This window comes from Mastigoproctus giganteus, chromosome 9 (assembly GCF_048544385.1).
Source record: "Mastigoproctus giganteus isolate SK-2022 chromosome 9, ASM4854438v1, whole genome shotgun sequence".
Taxonomy (NCBI): domain Eukaryota; kingdom Metazoa; phylum Arthropoda; class Arachnida; order Uropygi; family Thelyphonidae; genus Mastigoproctus; species Mastigoproctus giganteus.
In genome coordinates this window covers 178,343,402-178,361,482 of record NC_143583.1, presented here as the reverse complement: position 1 = coordinate 178,361,482, position 18,081 = coordinate 178,343,402, and the positions used below count along the sequence as shown (strand labels likewise).

The following is an 18,081-nucleotide window of genomic DNA, read 5'->3' as shown; positions in this document are numbered from 1 at the left end:
GCACATCTCCAGTCCGTGGGAACCTCCCCTGAGTCCAAGGATGCACTCATAATTATTGCTAAGGGTTTGCTTAGTTGCTTTGCCACCTCCTCTAAAATAACTGAATAGATCCCATCCACCCCAGGTGCTTTTCTTATGTTTAACTTCAACAATTTCTTCTCCACATTGCTCTCAGTTATTACAAAATCATTAAGTACCCTGCTACAATTTGTTAACCTTCTGCCATTTTCAAACCTTAATAACTCCTCATGTGTGAATGTAGATGCAAAATACTCATTCAGTTTGTTTGCTATCTCAGCAGGATCATCAAGAGTCGAACCATCGATAACAAGTGGACCAATCAGATTCATCCCCTTCCTTTTAGAGTTTATATAAGTAAGAAATCCTTGCTGCTTTTCTTAGCATCTTTTGCCAAAGATTTCTTGTAATCTGCCTTCGCTTGCCTAACCTCCTTTGTGACCTGATTACAGTCTAGCTTATATCTGCCATAGACTTCTGAGTCGGAAACTTAGTCCACACCCTACCTAAAATGAGGCCTCTTGACCTGTATGCAGTATTCAACATGTGGCCCGACCACTGGCTTATACAATGTGATAATCACCTCCTTATCCTTCCTAGCAAAATTCCTGTATATCACTAACAAAATCCCCATGAACTGTGCTGGCAGCCTGTCTGCACTGCTCAGAGAACTTCATATCTGATTCTACAATTATCAAAGGGTCTTTTTCATTTTCAATTACGCCAAGCATAACACTACACAGTTGGTACATTACTCTGGGATTACTACTACTCATATGCAGTACTTTGCATTTGTCAGTTTTAAACTTCAGTTGCAACCTCTCAACCTACCTGCCCAACTTTTCTTGATCCTGTTATAGTAGCGTACTGTCCTTACTGTTATTAGCAACTCTACCAATCTTCGTATCGTCTGCAAACTTGGACATGAAGCCTGATATACCTTCATCAATATCATTAATAAATACAGAAAACCACAACAGGCCCAACACGGACCCCTGGGGAACTCCACTAATAACATTAATCCGTGAAGAGCAGTTTCCATTGATTACCACTCTCTTTCGTCTCCCACTCAACCATCCTTTTATCCATTGCAGCAATTAGCCCTTAATGTCATACTGCTCCAACTTGTACAGTAGTCTTCCATGTGCAACAGTATCAAAAGCTTTCCTAAAATCCAAGTACATGATATCAAAATTACTGACCACTGACTTATACAATGTGATAATCACCTCCTTATCCTTCCTAGCAAAATTCCTGTATATCGCTAACAAAACCTAATGAACTATGCTGGCAGCCTGCCAGCACAGTTATCCCAAGATCTTTTTCATTTTCAACTATGCTGAGTATAATTCCACACAGTTGTACATTACTCTGGGATTACTGCTACCCATATGAAGTATTTTTTTTTGTCAACGTCAAAATTCAGTTGCCATTTTTCAAACCAACTGCCTAACTTTTCTAGATTCTGTTGTAGTAGTATACTATCATTATTTTCATTAACCACTGTTTGTATCATCTGCAAACTTGAACATTACGCCTGATATGCCTTCATCAATATCATTAATAAATACAGCAAATAACAATGGGCCGAACACTGAAGGATTTCACTAATAGCATTAGTCCATGAAGAGCACTGTCCACTGATAATCACCAATGGACAGTGCTCTTTGTGAAGAAAAAGTGATCATAATTACTCTGTCTTTTCCCACTCAACTATCCCTTTATACATAGCAATAACTTGCCATTAATGTCACACTGCCCCAATTTGAACAGCAGTCTTTTATGTGCAACAGCATCAAAAACTTTCCTGAAATCCAAGTATATGATATCAGAGTTATTTTTTGCATACATTTCTTCTGTGATCACTTTGTAGTATCCATTCAAATTGGTCAAACAAAATTTCACTTAAATCCAAGTCGTGTCCGAAGTATAATTGTGGCCTTGTCAAGATGATTCTGCATTACTTCTTTTACCAGGATTCCATTATTTTCCTTGGAACAAGTTAAACTAACAGGTCTGTAATACTTGTCACCCTTTGTTAATTGAGGAGACCTCTGCACATCTCCAGTCTGTGGGGACCTCCCCAGAATCCAAGGATGCTCTCATAATTATGGCTAAGCATTTCCTTATTTCCTTCATTGTCTCCATTAATATAACTGGATAGATACCATCCATCACAGGTGTCTTCCTTATGTTTAGCTTGAACAATCTCTCTTCCACTTTCCTCTCAGTTGTTACAAAATCATTTAGCTCCCTGTTAGTGCTTCTGTAGCCAGGTGGGCAGGAGCAGCAGTGCGTGGCACACCTTGAATAGACTGGGGTTCGAATCTGTGACCACCAAATACGGAGGATGCGGAAAGGTCAGGGAATGACCACCGCATATCCCCGGAGCAATATGGCCTTAGTTGCTAATGCTCCTAAAAACCAAACAATCAAGCTCCCTGTTAAGAGTTTGATAAACATCTGTCATCCCCTTTCCTAAAGAATTCCTCATGTGTGAATGTAGTTGCAAAAATCTCATTCAGTATGTCAGCAACCTGAACACGATCATCAACAGTCAAACCATCAATATCAAGCAGACCAATTTTATTCATCCTTAGTATTTACATAAGTACAGTAGCATTCACTGTTTACTCTGCATCCTATGTCAAAGATTTCTTGTAATCTGGCTTTGTTTGCCTGACCTCCTTTGTGACTTGATTACAGACTAGTTTACATCTAACATAGGTATCTTTGTCACCCAATAATTTATATGCATTCCATGCACTTTTCTTCTGTCACAAGTTTCATCAGTTCATCTGACATCATTTAGGCCTATAACTTGAAGAGTATTTCTTAGGTGGTATGAAAAGCCTAGTAGTGTCTATGATTAATTACTTGTATGCTTCCCATTTAGAATTTGCTGATGGTAACGTCATCAGTTGATCCCACTATCAATTTTAATCTATTCTGATGTAATTTCGAAAAATTGTGGTTTTTCATTTGAGGTTTACTAGAATTATTGTTCTTTTTTTCTAGTAAATTTTTTTTTCACTTTTAATAAATCTAGATTCAGTGCATTAGCACAGCCTGTACATATGTTAAGTTTGTTTGTAAACTACCAATAAATTTTACAAGTTTGTCTGTGAAATATAAAATGAGTTATTTACTGTTGATCACAAATCATATTATCTTTAATGATGATTTTGGTAGAGAAAGTTGTTGCATGATTTTAATTAATGTGTTTCAAGCATCAGTTGTAAATTATGGTACCTTTAAAGGGCAACCGAGTGCCTTTGAAAAAGTACAACAGGAGTTTCGAATTTGCAGCATGCAGGCCTAGAGCGGGAATGAAGTTTCCAAATTTCCACAAAAGCACTGTTAATTTTATGATCACTAAAGCACAAATGCATCTCGATTTTTAATATTTCCAGAAATTTTTTAAAAAGCTCAGCTTTCTTTTCATTAATCAAAATGTTATTCTGTTTAAACATTTTAATTAAAACTAATTAAAAATCATGAATTTCAGAGCTCATTAATAAATACAAATATGCATGGGAAACACATACATCAAACCCAAACTTGTTTGAAAGGAATTCTTCAAAAACAGCAGCAAAATGACTGAGAATACATGTGCTCTGAAACTTCAGAGAAATCAATGCATGAAACTTTAACCTGCTGTTCATGTTGTAGAGATGGAGCTTTTTGCCAATGTGCACAGACCGCCTTAGTCTGAAATGAAATACAAACTTCCAACATTCATGGAATCTTTATGTAAGCACATTTGTATTTTCCTGTTAATTAATAATTTTGTAAAGTTATTTTGAAAATACGCTGATGTGGGGTTTGGAAAATGAAATTTGTGGCCTAATATAATTGCACAGTGTGTGCTAATTCTGATCCCCCTAGAAAGTTTGAGCTAACAGAGTTAACATGATACTGTACTTCAATCTTTGTTCCAATGTACATCTGACAGAGCCTTGAACAGGATAGTTTACAGTATTTCGCACATGAAATACTATAAACTAAATTACATTTCAGGTATGAATACTGATCTCACAGTTCCATATTCTGCATTTTTTAACTAGGTTAAAAATGGGTTACCATCAGGCAATAAATGGAACAGATATGAAATACTCATAGTAAGTGTTATAGTGACTTATAACAGCAAACAAATTTAATTAACTGAAGAAATCAAGCTGAATGTACAGTTTGCGATCGTTGATCAGACGGAAGGTTTCTAGATAGTTTAAGAGTTGGTGGTTAATTGATTTCTCCATTACTTAAAGAGTAGAAGTAATTGCAATGGGACAATAATTGGATGAGGGGGATTTGTCACCCTTTTTAGGGACTGGCTGGATATAAGCAAATTTCCAAGCAGAAGGAAAAACACCTTAGGAATAAGAAAGTGAAAAAATTGGCAAAGAATAGGAGTAAGTTCAGAAGAACAGGTTTTGAGAACAAGTGGAGAAATACCATCAAGACCTGGAGCTTTCTTAGCATCAAGATTCATCAAAATCCTTCTGATATCCTTTTGACGGAAGACCACAGGAGGTATTGAATGGAGCATGTTGGGAATGGTGGGAGGTGTTTTACCAAGATCATTAATACATGAGCTCGAAGAAAAATGAGATGCTAGCAGGTCAGCTTTATCCTTGGCTGAAGTGACAACAGGACCATCTGGTTTGGACAGAAGTGGGAGCAGAGATGGGCAAAAGTTGCGGCCAATAGCTTTGGCAAGAGACCAGAATGCTCGGCTACCATTAGGGCAAGAAGCAAGTTTTCTACTCTTAGCCTGTTCAAACTCTAGATTGGACTGATTAAAAACTGCTTTACAATTGTTGCGAGCTTTGGTGTAGGCAGAAAATGAAACTGAAGAGTTGGAAACAAACCAATTACGATATGAAAAATTCTTCTCTTGAACAGCCTTAGCATGTTTATTGGAAAACCAAGTTTTAGATAAAGGGTGAGATATTAAAGTGGAGTGTGAGATAAAGGATTCCATTCCTACAAGAATAATTTCACTGATATGATCTGAGCAAACATTGACATCAGAAGTTTTGAAACAGTAATCCAACCAAGGAAAAGAAATCTCTTAGGTCATCCCATTTTGCATTCTTATAATGCTAAACAACACAAGGTTGGGAATAGCCATGAGATAAAGGCTCCATTGGAGAAGAGATAATCACCAAATTGTGATCTAAGGTGCCTAAAGGACCACTCACTTCGTCCATGTACTTAGAATTAGAAGGGTTGTTTGTGAGAAAAAGATCAAGCGTGTTGGCTGTATGGTTAGGATCGGTATTCTGGTAGGTAAATCAACAATCTGTGCGAGGTCATTAGTAATTACAAAAGTCCCAGTTTAAATATATGCTACAATAAGATATATCTGGAATATAAAGTATCTTGATTTTGGCTAAATATAACTCAGAAGAAAGCCCATGTGTATGAAGGCCCATGGGCAGTCCACAGATTTGTTTAAAAAAAATAAGTATTGCGAAAGATGCTTTTGTTCTGAAACTAAAGCCTGATTGCTATTTAAAAGGAACAAAAAACTTCTATAATAAATGGTGTATGAACATTAGTATCAATCAGGTCAAATGATGCAAGAAAATGAATTTATCGTGCATTAGCAAAAAAAAAAAAAGAAAACAAAAAGTCAATTTTAATTTGACTACTTCTAGAAAATAATAATCCAGTTCTGACTTCAACTGTGTAAAACTCGCTACCTCAACTACCACTGAAGACAACTTATTCCAATGATCAACGACAGCTCTAATCTATTATTGTTCGGAAATGAAAATAAATGGTTAATAATGATCAAGATAAAAATACAGGAATATACATAAAAAATATACTGACACTTTTATGTCATGTGGATTGGAAAAAAAAAACAAAAACAAAATGGGTTATTTTTTATTGATACTTGTATCATTTACAAGCACAATGCTGACACTAAATTGTTTCTGATAGAGTTTCATGATGCTTTCTGAATAGTGTGATTAGACCTTGTTGACACTGTTGCACATGGAAGACTATTGTGCAAATTGGAGCAGAATGGTATTAAGGGTTAGTTGCTACAATGGATAAAAGGATGGTTAAGTGGGAGAAGACAGAGGGTGGTAATCAATGGGTGCTGCCCTTCGTGGACTAATGTTATTAGTGGAGTCCCACAGGGTTCGGTGTTGGGTCCACTGTTGTTTTGTATATTTATCAATGATATTGATGAAGGTATATCATGTTTAATGTCGAAGTTTGCAGATGATACAAAGGTTGGCAGGGTTGTTAATGACGGTAATGGCAGTGTGCTACTGCAACAGGATCTAGATAATTTGGGCAGATGGGCCAAGAAGTGGCAACTGAAGTTTAACCTTGACAAATGCAAAGTACTGCATATGGGTAGAAGTAACCCCAGAGAAACGTACCAACTGGGTGATACTACACTTAAGGTGGTAGAAAATGGAAAAGACCTGGGAGTAATTGTGCAGTCAGATATGAAGTTTACTGAGCAATGCAGACAGACTGCCAGGGCAGATCATGGGGTTTTGTCAATGATATATAGGAATTTTGCTAGCAGAGAAAAGGAGATGATTATCCCTCTGTATAAGGCAATGGTCAGGCCACGCCTTGAGTACTGCGTACAGGTCTGAAGGCCTCATTTTAAGAAGGATGTAGATTTACTTGAGCGTGTACAGAGAAGGGCAACAAGATTGGTGAGGGGAATAAAGGGATCCTCTTACCAAGAGAGGCTTAAGTTCTGCAAATTGCAGTGGCTGGAGACTAGGCACCTGTGCGGTGATCTGATTGAGGTGTATAAAGCCTTGAATGGGTTGAGCACGCTGAATTCTGATGGGATCCTTCCACTTGTTCAGATTACGAACCTAAGGGGGCATAAATTCAAATTAAGAAAGGACAGATGTAGAATAGATGTGCGGAAATTTGCCTTTAGCCGGCGGGTGGTTAATTACTGGAACAAACTTCCATTTGTCGTTGTGGAAGTTTATGCGTTGAATAAATTTAAGGAGGAACTGGACAGGCATTTGGAGGGAATGGTGTGATTTTTTTTTTTTGGCTGATGCTGCATAAGCTCATACACTTGCTTTCTTGCATCACATGCCACTACTACTACCTAAGTAGGACTCAGTCAGCAGAATGCCTCACTCATAGGAAACTATGTAAAAAAAAAAAAAAAAAAAAAAAAAAAAATTACTTTCTCTAATTTTTAAATCATTTCATTAATTTTGTGAAATTAATTTCTACAATATTTGTAAATGTAATTCTTAGCTTTCCTAAAGTATTTCTGCTAAGCTACATTCTTTCTAGTAACTTCGCTAACTTAATTTTAACTTGACTGGTGGATATATATATATATTTTTTTTTTAGGAAAAATTTTCAAATTTTTCCTAAAAAAAAAAAAAAAAACGCTTAAAAATAAATTGTTCTAGTGTCTTGGATTTAGGAAGAGGGCCAGCAAAAACTGTTCTCAATCAGCCAATTCATATGGGGGTTTAGATTAATCTCAAGGTTAGTGGTAATTATGGCCTGGACTTCCCTGTCAGATGAACTGAAGGGTAACAGACAGCTTTGCAGGACAGTCGAATGGAAAATTGCTTAAAGGTTGGTTGTTCACATGTATGCAGTCATTCTGCATGACTGAAATCTAAAAAGATCTTAAAGATATAAATTCTAGCTAACTCTTACTTGATGAAAAGCTGAATTGTGTCAAAAAAATTTTAAAATAATCTTTCTACAACTGCTTTTGAAGACAGTGCCCCCCCCCATCCCAAAGCATTTATTAAATCTCAGGAGCATTGCAAGTTTCTTCCAATTTTTTTCTTTTTTTCTTCCTGAATTGCAAAAAATGTCAATAATAACTTAAGTCAACTCTCAAAGTAATACTGTGGCACACATAAATTTTTGATGGGTGTCCTTGGTCATGAAGTGCCATTGCCATCTGATTAGACCTTAGCTCTGTAGATGATGTAATAAATGCAGATACTGATATTTATTACCAAAAAAGTTTCCTCTCAACATGACAGATACTGAATGCAGATACTGATATTTATTACCAAAAAAGTTTCCTCTCAACATGACAGAGGCAGTACTCCATTGTCATGATGAAGACAGAATTCACTCTCCTACTAATCATAATGCTGGCCATATGTCAGTTGATCCAATTCAAACAATTGAAGTTGCTCAGTTGGAAGGGCTACTTTTCTCTCCCAGTTCATTTTAGTCTGTCTGTCTCAAGTTACTTTTAATGAGGATCGCATAGGTAATCTCTCACCAATGGGCTAATGTGAATTTAACTTGAAGAAAAGATATAACACCCAGACAGAGAAACTCTGAAAAGCAGAACCAGAAGTAATACTGTGGCACATATAACAATTAGGAAATTTTTGATGGGTGTCCTTGGTCATGAAGTGCCACTGCCATCTGATTAGACCGTAGCTCTGAAGATGATGTAATAAATGCAGATACTGCTATTTATTACCAAACAAAGTTGCCTCTCAACATGACAGAGGCATGTTGAGAGGCATGTTAAGTACTCTATTGTCATGATGAAGGCAGAATTCACTCTCCTACTAATCATAATGCTGGCCATATGTCAGTTGATTTTTTTTTTTTTTTTTTTTCCCCTGGTAGTTGTTGGCGCATCAGCTTCTGTCGCCATAATGCACCTCCAAAGGTTTTTGCAGTACTTTGATCCAAGCCCGAGGCGGGATTCGAACCCACGACCTTTGGGTTGCCAGGCAGGCACTTTACCCACCTGGCTAGCCCGGTCGGCATGTCAGTTGATCCAATTCAAACAATAGAAGTTGCTCAGTTGGAAGGGCTACTTTTCTCTCCCAGTTCATTTTAGTCTGTCTGTCTCAAGTTACTTTTAATGAGGATTGCATGGGTAATCCTCTCACCAATGGGATAACGTGAATTTAACTTGAAGAACAGATATAACACCCAGAAAGGGAAACTCTGAAAAGCAGAACCATTACTGAAAGAGATCCAATCCAATTTACACGAACATCATTCCTTATCAGTCATCCATTCTGGGGGCAGTTAAAAATCTGTCATCGATAACCTTCAGAATTCCACCACTCCATTTTCTGACAATCCGCACACTCAGCATTCGTTATCAGTTAATGTCCTTCCTAGTAAAGATAGTGAGTCATCTTCTAATCCAGCGTTTCCCAACCTTTTGTCAAGGAACACTTTTCATCTCACAGTATATTTACAGAACATTCATCTCATAATATATTTACAGAACGCATGTGAAACACAAATTTAGTGGGAGCCAAAGAACTGTTTGCTAATGTTTTATTACATACGTATTGTGCATCAGGAGCATCTTTATTTCCAACACACGTAAAGCCGAAACTGAAATAACTGTGTCGCCATACTTATGTTTTGGTCTTTTATTAGTCGGTTCCTGTTTTTTCACTTCAGATTTTTGGGGAACAAAAGGCTGTGATTGTTTATCCTCACTTTGAAGTGTGACAACATTGTGTTCGTTTTCATCAACCACAGTTGCGCTACTAGCAGTACTTGCTTCTTGTTTTAAAGTTGTGTTTTTCAACAACAAATCCATGGTCATTTATTTTAATAATAATATTTCGAAATACTGATAATTATAAAAAAAAAAAAAAAAAATGTATACAAGGAAGTTAGTTTATGAGTTAGTTTATGATATCAGTTTGCTTCCCCCTCAACCTGTGTACTCCAGGCTAATTCGCATACGAATGGCATATTAGATCACTACATTGTTACTTTTTTGTAGGTGTCAATTATCTACACATACTTCTCTATGCAAAAGCCCGCCAAAATAAAGTGTTCCGGGGTCTATTTGATTAGTCTATGCCAGTATATTAATAACTGAAAAAAAATAATGTTAAAAATTATAATGATACAAAAGTGGTGTATGCTACAAATATGCAAAATTTATTTTTTTATTTTTTTAATTATTAATTTTGATTTTTCAAGGAACACTTGTTCCTTGAAAAATCTCACGGAACACTAGTGTTCTGCAGAACACAGTTTGGGAAATGCTGTTCTAATCTCCCTTTTCAAGCCTAATTGCTAACAAGGAGGCTTCCATCCTGCAGTAGATTGATAATGGCTGCAGTTTACCTTTTTTTACCTTAAGTCTCACAATGCCTGATGCTGCTAATCTAGCTTCCACTTCAAAACTCACTCCACTTGATCAACTTGAACATTCCTGGATGGATGGACAAGTGATGTAAGAGTTTTTTTTGGCTGATGCCACTTTTTGGAAAGGTTCAAATGTCATAATGATAAGGCAGATTGGAAACCAGGCATATGGAGGGGGGTCTGAGTAAAATACAAAAGGGGTGGTATTTTTTAGCAAGTAAGAAAGACAAGGCCTATGTAGTACAAATGTCTATACTGTAAAGAAAAAGAGTATTTTTTATCAGAAGACAAATTTGTTTAATGGTCTACCAGTCACATCTAGTGGCGACAACTCTAAGGCTATTTACTGATATCAATGAGTTTTTTTTAAAGGCATGTAGACCAGTAAGAGTTCATCTTCAGTGTTCTAGAGTCACTGATGTCAGGGCATAAACAAGACTGGAGGAATTGGATAGATACTCAATTGTCAGTTATGAGTCATGACAACAATGCCTTTTTTTATGGTTTCTTAAATCAATCAGCTATTTTAATACTACTATTAATAATAATTGTGATCTTAAGAAAAGAGTTACCTTTCTGTATAATTTTAGGAGTTCTTTTAGCTTCATGTGAGTTAAAATAGCACTTGTTGATACTATCAACCATGGAATTCAACCTTTTACTATCGCAACACCTTTGTATCCAAAAACTGCAAGGATGACGAATGTGGGAGACGAATGCAAGTTCTTGTTTAGCTGGAAATATAATTATATATATTATATACTCCATACATAACAGCTTCAGAAAATGCTTCAAAAATTGTTCTTTGAAAACTGTTTAATACAAAGAGATACCATCTCACATGTTAATCAGAATGTTGATTTTCAGTTTGTTTCCAATGTAATACAGATTCTGTTAAGTCTTAAGTTAGTAACCGATTTCTGTGCTTTGTAAAAGCTTGATTTCTTGCATTATTTGCCACTACTAATATTGCTACTCTGGGATTATTCTTACCAAATGTAGTGTCTTTCATTTATCAATTTTAAATCACATTTTTCCTATTGCCTCATATTGTCAATTATTATTACTAACGTTCAAAAAGCTGGAGATTAGGCATTTGTGAGGAGGAAATCAGGAGATTTTGTGAAGTCTACACTGCAATCAAAATTAAATTCCACTGGCAAAACACACATTTAAAATTTAAAGAATTGAATTTAAATTGTGTATTTTGCTGGTAAACAATTCCAGAAAATTACAGGCAGTTCCCGGGTTTAAGAGTTCTTTTTTTCAATCATAAAGTATCAACAAAATTGAAAATATGAACATTAATTGCAATAAATAAATGCTAAACATTCATAAATACAGCATTACCGTGTGTGTGTGTATTCATTTGTTCAGGCAGACAAGAGCGTCTCACTCGACTCACATAACATCAAGCAGTTATCACACTGACGGTACAAAGAATGGTTATGTTGTTCTTCATTTTCACTGTCTTGTGTTATTTCAAATTTATCCCCCTTATTAATAATGTACAGTATGCCAAAGCAAAGCAGTGCTATGGAGAATGATGTTAATAAAAAAACAGCGAAAAGGAATAACATTGGAAACAAAATATGAAATTATAAGCAAACATGCGGCCAGAATGACTGTTAAAGAACCATCAATGAGTGTGCATTCAGTCAATGATGATGAAGAAGAAGAAGAATAAACATTCTTTAACATTTGTATGACATAAATAAAATAATTTGTTTGATTTTAAAGGCAATGTTTTCATTTCTATGGATATATAAATCATCGTTTAAGCATAAGCTATTGTTTTGTTGGCCTTTATTTTACACTACTATGGTCAAATTTCATTGTTGAAAACGTAACTCTGTTTTTAACATTAAGTCTATGGGAAAAAAATTCACAATTTCAGTTTGCTTTACGAGTGCACGCTAGGAACAAATTAACTATTACAGTTGGGAACTACCTGCATTTATCAGCACAGTATGCTTTTGAACATTAGCTTACCTAGCATTTTTCTGAGCATGGGTTTCTATTTGGATATTCTACTAGACAAATGATTTTAACTGCTTTAAGAAAGATATTTCACATACTTTGCTCTCTTCAAAGATTTTGAGTCAAAGTTCTGTTCATAACAATTGCCCTGATGTCTAGACTTAGCTGTAAGAAGCGTTTTCAAAGCTTCACCAAAGAAATCTGAATTAAGTTTTTATTTTTCTGACCTAGCTGAAATATTCTCTCACACTCAACACTGCTATCAGAATTGTAAAAATGCCAAGAATAATTTGGAATAATGTTTTATATTTCAAGCTTCTTTGTGCATTTTTTAGTTCCCAACAAAGGGCCACCATACATCAGTTTTTTAATTCATTCACAGTAGTGTCTGGTAGGTTCCACACCAAAACTGGGAAATGATGCTGCAAAACACCTATTGCTTCACCTATTTCTTTATCTTTAATGAGACCATGAAGTACTGGAACCTTGTCCACAAAAAATTCAAATGGATGTGAGGTGCACTGGACTTTCAAAGATTGGAATAACACTTAAAGGAAACAAATAAATTGCTTAATTGACGCCAAAAGAGAGAAACATGAACATACTTCCTACAAAAGCAAGGATAATGTAACAGTACCTCGAACTATCAGCTTTCTCAGTCTGTTTAGATTTACTTTTACACAAATTATACAATTTAGAAGTTTTTTATTTTTGAGTTCATCGATTTGTCTTCTCTCAAAAATTTTGATTCGTGAACTGGATTTGAGTATGAATCAGCACAACTCACTGGTAACTGCCTGTTGTACTTTTCAATTTGATAACTCTAAAAAGTGCTCATTGCTTTTCTCACCATCTCTAAATTCTTCTTTGAATAGACTTGTCAAAAGTTGCTACTCTTCTTCAAGTCACACATTTAGCTAAAGGCAGCTAACATATACACACGTTCTACAAAATCTTTTTCTTTTATTTTTTTATTCAGTGGCATGCATCAGTTGAAATTGTTTAAATATTCCTTTTTAGCACTTCTCTTTAGATACTAGTAAACACCTACCAAGTATTCATCTACTTTCACAGGAAGGCAAGCAACTCTCTTTTCAGCACACAAATTAATAAGATGACAAGGACAGCCTATTAACCACCAAGTGCTCAATCTCCTCCTTTAATACCCTTGCTATGGCAGTTTTTAGGCTAACATAACTGGTGCATTATCAACACTAATGCCAGACAGTTTATTGAAGGTATCTCACAACACAAGCATTTGTTTAGATGTCTAATGTTGTACTCTGTAGAGGCACCTTCTGACGCTAGCACTGAGAGGAAGCTGTTTTTGATTTTTTTTTTTTTTTTAATTACAAGATGGTCACCATAGTGGAAAATAACTCATTTTTCAGAGCCACATCACTCTACTTCTACCTCCTCTTTCCATATCTATGTAATTTCACTAGTAATGCTTGTAGCTTTTGTTCTTCCACTAATGGAAAACATATTTCTGAACAATGCACTTGCATGATCAGAACAACTCAGATTCTGATAAATACAATGCAAATAAACATTCCGCATGAATGACATTGTCATCACCATGAAACAGTACCTTTAAGTAGGCTTAGTGAAGACACTTTACTATGTGAAATATTTAATTAGTTTATTGGAATGAGAGTACAATTATTAAAATAGACCCAAACAGTCCTAACAACCTATTAAATCATCTATGTTTCAGATTTCATCTTCAGGCCAGGATTTTTGGATCTTTTTGTATAAATCTATACAAAGAGGTCCAAAGTTATTTATAGAAATAAAGGTTAACGTAGGTTTTTGAAACATGAATCCAATGTGATATGTTTAGTTCGATCAAGTTTTAAATTGAAATTAAATTTTATTCTAAATTAATCCTCAAAAAACAAAACACTTTTTTTCAACAAATACATACTAAATAATGAAGCTTTCTATGTAATTGGGATATTAATGGGAAGATCAAATGCTATTGAACCAATCATAAATAAAATAAAAGCTATGCTACAGGAGAGATTCTGGCTCAGTGCTCACAAGTGGCAACGTACGCAACAGTGCACATACACAGCAGCAAAACAACATCGAGCACTGTTTTGATCCTGAGTAGCTAGGACCGAAATCTTCCCATATTCAAGTATTTGGGTCCAACGTTGGTCTCAGTCATCATTGCTGTGGAAGTGATATTTTAAGTCATTCAAGTTTACCATAAAAAAATGCATTCTATTTGTTATTTGGTGAATAGGTTACTTTTTAAGAAAAAGAAGAGATACTGGGTTTGTCCTTTTGTTAGTACATGCCTTCTGAAAGGTGTATCAACCATTTCCGAATGAGCATAAAATCATTCGGTAAACTAACAAGACTCCTAGATGTAATCAAGGCAGAAGATACAAACATGAGACTTGCAATACCTTCAGTAGAAATGTCGGCTTCAACATTAAGGTAAGTAATGCAACAACCCTTTCAAAATTATTCATTATTAATCTTTTAGTCTCTTCCATTTTAAAGTTTAAGAGTAAAAAACCATTAAGTGTGCAAAATTTCAAATGTGCATGCCCATATATTTCTGCTTATTAGTTACTTCCATTTTCAGGTTTATTTCAAAATTTATTTCAAATTTGGGGTGCTTCACAGTGTGTGAAATTGGAAACAGCATATCTTGGTTCCAGCAGTGGCCAACTGGAGAGAATATCAGTTTCATTTAATTGTCTTTGCTCTGTGAAAACAATAACAAACCTTTCAAAAACAACTAGGATAAAAATGTAGATGTTTACTGAACTAGTAGGAGAAGAAACACGAGTAATCTGAAATTTAAAACAAACAGCATCAGTGCTTGTTTGGCAACACGCCACTCTTTGATCAAAAAGTCAAATAGTTGCAAAGAGGAACTTATTTTTGAGGGGCAGGCACCTGTCCCGTTACCTGCCACTATAACTGGACACAGTATTAGTTCACAACACACACCTTTTAATGTTAGGATGTTGGTAACTATAATATAATTATGATGCCAATGTTAAGACGTTAGTATTTACTATGCTAAAGCCATTATGAGTATTTGCCACATCAAAAATAAAAATGAGAGTAAAATTAATGAAATTATTACTGTTCACTAAATTACTTACAAATATTCAACTTTGGCTTTACTGCCACAACATGCTGACTAGGTACTGGTGAAAGAGGAGTTCCTGGAGAATTATCATCAGAAATTGGATCTGATGTTAGAGAATCAGTTTCTGAAACAAAATATATGAAAATATATTTTCACATTATTAACATTTTTAATGCAAAATTTACAATGTGGCTGAAACTGCAAAACTCAGGACCATTAAAGAAAGAGTTGAGAAATAGTCACAGAGCAGTGTAAATACTTCAGCATTACTAGAAGCATATGATGCAAGAAAGCAAACTTACACAGCATCAGCCAAAAAAACCAAAAAAAAAAAAAACCTTCCCACTTCACCCATTCATTCACACCAAACGTTTGCCTAGTACGGCCTTGAATTTATTTAAGCTGTCAACTTCCACACCGACAGGTGGAAATTTGTTCCAGCAGGCAACCAGCTGCTGGCTAAAGGCAGATTTCTGCACATCTATTCTACAACCGTCTCCTCAATTTAAATTTATGCCCCCTCAGGAGTGGAATCTGAGCAGGAGGAAGAATCCCATCAGCATTAAACTTGCTCAAACCATTCAAGGCCTTGTACACCTCAATCAGATCACCTTGCAGGTGCCTAGTCTCCAGATGCTGCAATTTACACAATAAGTCTATCTCAGCAAACAGCAAACTTTTGTTCCACTCACTAATCTCATTGCCCTTCTCTGTACTCATTCTAGTAGCTCAACATCTTTCCTAAAATTAGTTTTCTAGACCTGTATGCAACACTCAAGGTGTGGTCTGACCACTGCCTTACACAAGGGGATAATCACTTCCTTATCCCTGCCAGCAAAATTTCTATATAACATTGACAAGACCCCATGAGCTACTCTTGCAGCCTGTCTGCACTGCTCAGAAAACTTCATATGACTGCACAATTACCCCCAAGGTTTTTTTCATTCTCCACTATGATGAGTGTAGTACTACACAGTAAGTTACTCTTTGCATTTGTGAATGTTAAACAGGAGTACAGAGCTTTGCTGCCACCTGTCAGCCCATCTGTTCAACTTTTCCAGATCCTGTTGCAGTATGTACCATCCTTTCTGTCATTAACAACCCTACCAACCTTCATTTGCAAACTTGGACATTAAGCCTGATATACCATCATTAATAAATACAGAAAACAACAATTTGCCCAACAAGGACCCCTGGGAACTCCACTAATAACACTAGTCCATGAAGAGCAGTGTCCATTGATTACCCCACTGTCTTCTCCCACCCAATCTTCCTTTTATCCATTGTAGTAACTTTCCCTTAATGCCATACTGCCTAACTTGTACAGTAGTCCTCCATGTGTAACAGTATCAAAAGCTTTCCTAAAATCCAAGTATATGATATCAAAATAATTTTTTGCATCCAGTTCCTCTGTAATCACATCATAGTATCCAATCAAATTGGTCAGACAAGACCTCCCCTTAACAAACCCACACTCTTGCTGAAATATAACTGCAGTCTTTTCTAAATGATCCTGCAGGGCTTCTTTAACCAATGATTCCATTATTTTCCCAGGAACAAAAGTTAAATTAACAGGTCTGTAATTACTCATGCCACCTTTTGATCCCCCCCTTTGTGAATCTGGGATACATTTGCACTTCTCCAATCTGCGGAGACCTCCCTTGAGTCCATGGATATCCTCATAATCATGGCTGAGAGTCTGCTTACTTTCTTTGCTGCCACCTTTAATAGATCCCACCATCCTAGGTGCCTTTCTCATGTTTAACTTTAGCAATTTCTCCTTCACTTTGCTCTTAGTTATCACAAAATCATTTAACTCCCTGTTAGGGTTTCAAGCTTCTGGCACCCACTTTTCCCTACAGAATTCCTCATGTGTGAATGTTGATTGAAAACACTCATTCAGTTTGTCAGCTACCTGGGCAGAATTCTCAACAATCGAACCATCAATATCAAGTGGACCTATCTTATTCATCGCCTTCCTTACAGAGCTCACACAAGTAAAGAAGGTTTTACTGTTTTTCTTTGCATCCTTTGCCAAAGATTTCCCGTAATCTGCCTTTGCTTTCCAAATGCTCTTTGTGACTTGATTACAGAATATCTTATATCTACCATAGGCATCTGTGTCTCCTGATAATTTATATGCGTCCCATACATTTTTCTTCTCTGCCATCAGTTTCATTAGTTCATCTGACATCCATTTAGGTTTAAATCTTGAACAGTACTTTGGTTATATAATACACAAACATATGTTCAAAAATTTTTTGGAGTTGGTCTAAGGTCCAAAATAAGGGAAAAAAAAAACCCAATCATTTACAGTAATCTACCACGTTACTAGGTGGTAGATGACTCTCATCAACGGTGAAATACCACCACTTTGCTTATTGGAGGCTTGAAGTGGTGGAACCCATGTTTAGTCTCTAGAGCTAAGTTCCGATCAACCACTTTTGAGGTTATGATAAACGACGTGGCAAGATCCAATATTCCTTACATTTCGAGGGTACAGCTCTAAACTGGTGTTCGCAGGCCGGCCACTAGTTAGTACACCAGACGGAACCTATTGGTAACTCTCTAGGAGGCTTCTGGATCAGTTGGTGTATAATCTTGCTACTTCTACCCTGCCAGATAGTGACTGGAGGGAGTCCGAGTAGTGTGTATGCGGGGAGCATTGTCGAGGCCATGTTATGTCAAGGATCTGGGTATATTCTTACCACGTGTACTCCATATCCAAAACTTTCATTACTTCATACAGCATGTCCCACCCACTTTTTCTTACTATTGAATACACCATGAATTGTCTAGTATGGATCAGAACTGTACTACTCAATATGTTCTACGTTGATAAT

At 36.1% G+C, this 18,081-nt stretch overlaps 1 protein-coding gene across 1 annotated transcript in view; it reads right to left on the bottom strand.

Annotated features, from left to right (window-relative positions):
- qin (tudor domain-containing protein qin) overlaps positions 1 to 18,081 on the bottom strand; it is a 571,075-nt gene that overhangs the window by 365,076 nt on the left and 187,918 nt on the right. The window contains exons 15-16 of the mRNA XM_090381133.1: positions 15,252 to 15,362; positions 10,716 to 10,877 (exon numbers count right to left, since the gene is read on the bottom strand). Of these exons, the coding sequence (XP_090237259.1) occupies positions 10,716 to 10,877; positions 15,252 to 15,362 (273 nt within the window). The remainder of the gene's footprint in view (positions 1 to 10,715; positions 10,878 to 15,251; positions 15,363 to 18,081) is intronic.